General features: G+C 33.3%; 2 protein-coding genes across 4 annotated transcripts; one reads left to right on the forward strand and one right to left on the reverse strand.

The window, feature by feature from the left end:
* LOC110269772 lies at nt 596-1,651 on the forward strand. The gene is made up of 2 exons (XM_021117601.1): nt 596-1,147; nt 1,259-1,651. The coding sequence occupies exons 1-2, from the start codon at nt 825-827 to the stop codon at nt 1,302-1,304; spliced, it is 369 nt and encodes a 122-aa protein (XP_020973260.1). The 5' UTR covers nt 596-824; the 3' UTR covers nt 1,305-1,651.
* On the reverse strand, nt 4,151-5,757 carry LOC107630790. Of its 3 annotated transcripts, none has more exons than XM_016334028.2 (4): nt 5,308-5,754; nt 5,157-5,205; nt 4,882-4,926; nt 4,151-4,633 (listed from the first exon to the last, which is right to left on the reverse strand). In XM_016334028.2, exons 1-4 carry the CDS (start codon nt 5,609-5,611, stop codon nt 4,567-4,569), a joined length of 465 nt encoding a protein of 154 aa, XP_016189514.1. In that variant the 5' UTR covers nt 5,612-5,754; the 3' UTR covers nt 4,151-4,566. The 3 variants fall into 3 exon arrangements, 2 of the variants coding, with proteins under 2 accessions (XP_016189514.1, XP_016189515.1); XM_016334029.2 differs by having other exon boundaries at nt 4,163-4,628; nt 5,308-5,755; XR_002359610.1 differs by having other exon boundaries at nt 4,589-4,633; nt 4,882-4,954; nt 5,308-5,757.

The raw sequence follows: 7,425 nt of genomic DNA on the forward strand, positions 1-7,425 counted from the left end.
ACCTCATGACTAGTAGGACAAACATGCATCATATACATTTGTTTGAATTGTTTGGGTGTGCACTTTATTGTTGTGTTGTGCTTATGTGTTTTATCTGATTATGTGCTATGTGTTTTATGTTTATATGTGCTTGATTTTGTGTGATTGAATTGTTTGATTTGATTGTATTTGCTGGTGTACAGAGGTGATGGAGGTTGAGGCTGATTGAATTCAGAATTGTCCTTAGACTCTAGTTTATGTGTTGAATGTATAGGAAGGAGAATTGGTAGTCTATTAGGTAGAAAATCTTTAGTTGTGTCTATGGCCCCTAAAGAAAATATTTAAAGATTTATTCCACTTTTCCGAATTATATATGACTAAAAAACATTTGGATGTACAATTATATATAAGTAAAAATGATTTGAAAATAAAGTAATAAAAATCACAAGCTTTTATAAAGATAAACTTTCTTGAGACGGGCGTTGACCATGTGTGTTTATTTCTATTACTTTTGTGGCATTCTCTTTTTCTATTAAAGATTGTGTGGTTTGATTCTCAACTCCTATATCTAATATTTTTTAAAGTATGAACATGAAGAAGATCTTTTGAGCTTGGATATGTAGATATCCTGTGGATTTGGATTTGTTTTCTTATATGTTTTCCTCGTATTTGTTATTGTTACGTTTTTTAAAGAAGGGATAGGAGTTGTAATTATATAATATATGTTTGTATATTACTGGTTTAAACTCTTCTTGTAGATAAAGAATATTATGTTGCTATGATAGTATTTTTTATGGTTCTAAAAATCAAATTGGACCGATCGGTCTGATCGGTTTAACCGTGAAATGGATGTCTTTGTGATTCGGTTTACTTTGAAAAACCATCAGTCAAAAAATTGCTTGAGAACCACTGAGCCAATCGATTGGATCGAACTGAAACCCGGCCGGTTTCTCAGAAACGGCGTCGTTTTGCATTCAGTGTGCATGCCTTCTGCCCCACCCCTTCTCCAAACTCCTCCGTTCCTACCTTCAGAGTTTAGAAAGCTCAACTCAACCAAAGAAAAAGTGAAAACCCTAGCCTCCCCCACCGCCGAATGGAGTGAGCCATTGCCGCCGTTCGTCGTAGTCCGGAACTTCTCTCTTCGTCCTGCACTCAACCGCTCTCGAAGGTCAGTGACAGTGCTCACTTGTTCTTCGTTTTTTTTATTCTTTGGTCAGCAATCATTAAATGATTATTGAATGTTGTGTTTTTGTTGAATGATTATTTGATTATTGATTAGCTCCGGCTCAAATGAAGCTTTCCCCCTAAAAAGAAATCCTAGCTGACAGTAGCCTCCCCCACCGCCGCAAGGAGTGAGACTCACTACCGCCGTCTGTAGCACTTAGGCACCACGTCTTCGTCTGGTCGTGGTGCTCGAAGTCTCCAACCCACTAATCAGAATGAAGGTTTAGGATTCTGCTAGTGCTACTCATATTGGTTTCTTCGGTTTTTTTTTTTCTAATTTTTCGTTCTTGGTTCTTTGTTCTTCAGTTAGGATTCTTTGTTCTTGATTCTACTTATGCTAGTGCTACTCACGTTAAATTGTTGAATGATTAACTTTGTTCACCACTGTTGTGCTATGTTGTACTGTATTATTTTTTGTTTGTGTTGTGCTGAAAAGAATTGTGCTAAAAGCCTGAACTTTTGATAATTCTTGTTGATCTTTAAAAAAGTTTGTTAATGTTTGTTGAAATTATGCTAAAATCTTGTTAAAATTGTGATAAGTTTGTGGTCTGCTGAAAATATTGTTAATCTTTGTCGAAATTATGCTGAAGTATGAGCTTTGATTTGTTCAATATAATCATACTTTTGACAAGAAAGGAATAAATTAGTTAATTCAATAATGACTATTTCGATGAGTTTAATAGTGATATAAGTAAAAATTAAGAGTGAAATTGTTAATACTTGAAGAGGTTAAAAGTTTTTGAAGATTTTGATGATTGATGATAAGCCTTCATGTTATTTTATATTTAGATATTTTTTTTATGACTTTTAAAGTTGTATTTTGATATGATCATAAGACTTTGGTTGATGTAGTGTTTTGAATTTGAATAATATTTTAAAATTTAAATTAGGCTATAATTATGTTTTAATATGTTTATTCATATTTTATTTATTATTTTATTATAAAATAATTTTTTTAGTTAAACCATAATTGGATCCGTTGGACCGATTAGATCAATAAACCGATAATTAAAACGGCTCGATAATCAATCCGATTTTCAAAACCTTGGTATTTATTCATATTTGAATGTATGTATAAAAAATTGCCTTCTATTTTAAACTTTGTATTTAAAAGCTCCTATAATATGTAAATAAGTAATACACATAATACTTTTGCCATTAGCAAGTCATGATATCTTGATAGTGAGAGTGTTACAACGATGGATGTTGATGCGTTAAGTTTATCGAAGATGGTGATATGGTGGGATTATTGGTGTCAAAGGCTTTCACAAGGATGTACAACCTATCTCTTAATTTACCCAAACCCAAACCAATCATCTTCAATCTGAATATAAAAAACATGAATATTGAAAAAAAGTAAGTTCACAAGGGAATATGGAGGTAATCTTAGAAACAGAAATCAAGTTGAAATGAAACATTGGTAAATACAAGACATTGGATAAAAATAAAGATGTTGAGAATTTAACAACATTTTTATATTGTGCAATGACTTGAGAACCATTAGGCATGTGAACAGTTACAGGTTTAATTTTTTGTGTAACAAATAAAATTTGATAAATTGGAAGTAATATGCTGATTATCACCAGAATCAATTATCTAAGCACCAAAAAAATTACAAGAAAATGTAACATAATGAAAATACAATACACTTTTCATTCTTTCTTATACTTATGTGTCCAAACCTTGTTATGGTGTCAGAGCTTGGAAGAAGAAGCACCACGCCCGACGCCAGAGGAACCAGAACCTCCACCACAGCCACGAGATTCCAGAGCCAACTTGGAGCTGTCTTTCATGCTGAATAACCATGGCAAAGACCTTGGTCACAGAAGGAAAAGGATCCAAAAGGAGTTGAGATCGAACCACAAAAAAACATTCATCCAAGCCTTTTCAAAAATCTGATGATGAAATCTTGAGCTCGATGATTTTTGGCCGGACAAGTACACAGTGGGAGCGGCCTTGAATTTTCGAGTTCCTCCCAAAGTGTCTTCAAAGAAGTATAGAAATCTATGACTGACTGTTTCTTGTTCCAAGTCGTAAACCTCTTGCAATTCAACTATGCGTAAGAGGTCTGATTGAGAAAATCTCTCACAAAGATCTTTCCAAACAGAAGCAGCAGTGTTGAGATATATAACACTTTGAGTAATAGAAGGTGAAAGAAAATGAAAAAGCCAGGAAAGCACCAGATTATTGCAACGTTCCCGGACGGCAGAGAGTGGGTCATTAGAGGAAGGAGAAGGTATTGTTACAACTAGAAAACCATATTTATTTTTAGAGATGATTGCCATAGTGAAAGATCTAATCCAAGAATGATAATTATTTCCAATTATAACAAGAGTAATAAGAACGGATGTAGGATTTTCACTAGAATATATGTAATAGGAGCCAAATTGATCTTGAAAAACATCCATAGTATGGGATGCTGTGGGAGAGGATGGAGATTGGACAATAGGATTTGAGGTTTTAACCATGGCGTGGATATCAACTCTGATACCATAACACGGTTTGGACAGAGAAGTATAAGAAGGAATGAAAAGTGTATTGTATTTTCATTATGCTCAATGATTACAACTGTTGAATATATACAGAAGAAAAAATCAATACAACTCATCAAATCTTGTATAAAATCTCACCAGCCTAAAAGAATTTTATCCTAATAGAATGAACAGAATTGATGGTGAGTCACCACATTCTAAAACAAATGGAGAAAGCAAGAATAACAAAAAATAAAAGAACAAGAAGAAATGATTATTCTGATTGTTGCATCTGGGCCTGACTTCTTGATGTATTTTTGTTATGTTAGGCTGACGATGGTTGGTTCAATAAGTAGTTTATAAGTTTTGGGACAAGATGAGAAGTAAAAATGTGTGAATCTTAACACTTTTTTATTCTCAATCAGAAGTGTTAAATAGCTTTAAGTTTTTAACTTCTCAACATAACAAAACTGTAAAAATAACACATCTTTAATAAAAGATATTGCCACCTCTTTTCTTTCCCTTCAAATTACACACTTTAGTCATTTAGTTATGTCTAGAAAATAACAATCCTCTTACATGTTGATAAACCTAATCCCAAAAGATGCCATAAAAAAAGCTGCTGTAATTCATTCAGAGATCCGTATCTAGACAAGAATCAACTATTAACAGCACTAGCTTATGACTACAAAGGGGAACTCCACATGACAATGACATCTCTATCCTCTTTATTTCCTTATGAGAGGGAGTAAACTATGCTGCTTTCTTTGCAATTCATTATCTCCCGACACAATAAATGAAATGATAAAACTTGTAGATAGATAACCTTTTCAAATTGTCCATACACATCTGGTTATAAAACAGAAAATCACACTAGTCCAAATCCAAAGTGTCATGGGACTTGAAGAAGCTTGTTAACCGCTGCGTCCAGAGAATCAACATGCCTTCTCAAGACTTTTCTTCAAAACATTAAGGCTTCAAATGTAAACCCAAGGATAACTAAGGCACAAAAACTTTGACAAAGGTTTCTTATGAAGTATTGGACAGAAAGATACTCGAAATGCTGCTATATGCTTGAAATAATATTAATAATAGAAATAACCAAATAAAAACCTTTATATGAATTTTTAGCCAGTCTAGAATCAATATGCATGAATAAAAGGTAAAAGCATACTATTAGGTAGCAAGTAGATAAGTAATCGGATACAGTTGCGACGCAAGACCATCAATGTTCTTCATCTCCTCATTCAATCTGCACTCAGAACAAATTAAAGGATGAACTAGACAACTTCAATATGAAGCTTCTTCAATATACATTTCTTATTCCTCAATTCAAAAATTTCAAAGTTCATCATAACTAGTAATAAGTGAAAAAAAACTACGAGTTAAAGAACTAATAAGCAATATCTACAGCTAGATACAGTGACAGACAGCAAAACAGAAATGACGAATCAGGTGAGAATCAAGGATTGAAGATAATACCTAAGACACGAATTTATATACCGATTCCCCTTGGTTGCTGCATCAAGCACTGCAAATCACAAACATGTAACATACTCTGAGCATATATAATTGTAATTATTATTTTTATTATTATATTACAATCACGATCTCATATTTTCCTTAGGTTTACCAGATTCTTGAACTCGACCGGAAGCGTCGCTAAAACATTGCATGTGGTCGATGGTGGTGGCGGTGGCGTTGGAGAGAGCGAGGCGGAGGGAGGCGAAGAGAGAAGTGAAGCTCTGAGCGATTGCGAAGGAGTCTCGCTCCACTACTTCGATGGCTCTCAGAATTTGACTCTGATTGAAGGCGGAGCCACCACCCTCAAGGGTTGATTCTGAAATTGGGGTTTCCATTTCTGTTTCTGGAATTGGGGGACTATTATTATCTGAGGAGGCGCAATTCGACTCAGCTTGTTCTCTTCTGCTTTCCATTTCCCTTTGTATGAATTTGATCTCATAAGTCACAAACACAAAGATCGGTGAATGTGACCAACTTTACCTTTAATCCTTATCATAATCAGTAAGCGCTAACCAATCTCTCTCTCTACTCTTTATCAGGTATTTGATATCGAAAAATCAGGGTTTTAAGGGCAAATCACAATAATAAACTAAGGAAAGCAAAATTTTATACAAATTCGCTAAACCAAAATCTGTTTCATGAATTCACTCATGCATATTTATATGTAGTTCGAATTAGTCTGATTCGAATTCTATTTCTATATAATTCCAATAAGTTTGGTTTAAATTATACACAAACACATGCACACACTAATTTGAACCAACTTGGTTCGAATTATACACTTATTAAAAAAATTAATAATTTAAAAATTAAAAAAAATATATATTTTATTTTATACATTAAAAAAAACTAACAAAATATTTAATTAAGAGACTTTTTTGAAATATTAATGAGCTATCAATTCGAATTTCATACAATACTCTTTTGTCTATTTTTAATAGTTCATGAATAATGAGCTATTAAAAATGGACAAAAGAGTATTGTATGGAATTCGAATCGATAGCTCATTAATATTTTAAAGAAGTCTCGTAATTAAATATTTTGTTAGCTTTTTTTTAATGTATAAAATAAAATATATATTTATTTAATTTTTAAATTATTAATTTTTTTAATAAGTGTATAATTTGAACCAAGCTAGTTCGAATTAGTGTGTGTGTGTTTGTGTATAATTCGAACCAAGCTGGTTCGAATTAGTGTGTGCGTGTGTTTGTGTATAATTCGAACCAAACTGGTTCGAATTATGTAGAAATGGAGTTCGAATCAGACTGGTTCGAACTACATATAAATGTGCATTGGTGGATTCATGAAGCAGATTTTGGTTTGGCGGATTTGTGTAAAATTTTGCTCCCTTTGACTTATTTGAGTTTTTTACCCGGATTTTAAATAAGGAAAAGTCTAGGGGTAACAATTTTTGTGTTTTCTGGTCAGCACTTAACTATTGTACAAGATGTCTTTGGTACGGGTTGAAGGATGGATCGGGAACCTGCGGGTCGAGGCGAAGACCGGGTCGCGTGACTGGAGCGATGGGGGAGGTACCTGCAAAGACACTCCGACGCTCAAGTCAGAATGGATCTAAGAGGTAGAAGGTGTGAGGAATGAGTAAATATCTGGAGGGACCTGGGTCCTCTGTTTATAGGTGATGGGAGTCGTCTTATCTTATCTTGTTTGGTCAAGATAGGAAAGACGTTTGAATTCGAAAGTCAGTTAGGAGTTCTAGAAGGCCGTTTTCGGGCCTTCCGGAAGAGGGAGACGGGTTGGACCCGAAGAACCGGATTCGGGTTTAACCTTGGGTTCGGGATCCGTGGGCCGGATCCGTAACAACTATCAAAACAAAAGTGAATAATCTCCTACTATTAGATATAATCTCACACCATTAAAAATATTATTAATGACTAATTGATAATTACAAAACACCAAAATTACTCATCCCTAGCATTCCTCTTTAAATAATTTGCAGGTTATCAACTTTTCACCTTCAACTTAATTCATTAAAGATTTATTAAAAGGCTATCTTTTATTTGGATTTTAATTTTTATCCCCGAACCGCGATCATGCTAAACAATTTTCACACAAATAATTAACGAAAAATATGATCCAAATTTATTATTTTTTATAATTAATTAGTTATTAATATTTAAAAATATAGAATAAAATATATTTAAATCATTAAATTAAAAAAATTAAATTGATAATTAAAAATAATAAATTCTATTATTTTTTATCATTT

The sequence above is a fragment of the Arachis ipaensis genome, chromosome B03, assembly GCF_000816755.2.
Source record: "Arachis ipaensis cultivar K30076 chromosome B03, Araip1.1, whole genome shotgun sequence".
Lineage (NCBI taxonomy): Eukaryota > Viridiplantae > Streptophyta > Magnoliopsida > Fabales > Fabaceae > Arachis > Arachis ipaensis.

Excerpts from the sequence above, each read along its gene's own strand:
- LOC110269772 (XM_021117601.1), top strand. The coding sequence starts at position 825 with ATGGATGTCTTTGTGATTCGGTTTACTTTGAAAAACCATCAGTCAAAA. Across the intron at positions 1,148-1,258 it reads GCACTCAACCGCTCTCGAAG|CTCCGGCTCAAATGAAGCTT; the intron begins GTCAGTGACAGT and ends ATTATTGATTAG.
- LOC107630790 (XM_016334028.2), bottom strand. The coding sequence starts at position 5,611 with ATGGAAAGCAGAAGAGAACAAGCTGAGTCGAATTGCGCCTCCTCAGAT. Across the intron at positions 5,206-5,307 it reads CGGTCGAGTTCAAGAATCTG|TGCTTGATGCAGCAACCAAG; the intron begins GTAAACCTAAGG and ends TGTGATTTGCAG. Across the intron at positions 4,634-4,881 it reads GATGGTCTTGCGTCGCAACT|AAAAGTCTTGAGAAGGCATG; the intron begins GTATCCGATTAC and ends AATGTTTTGAAG.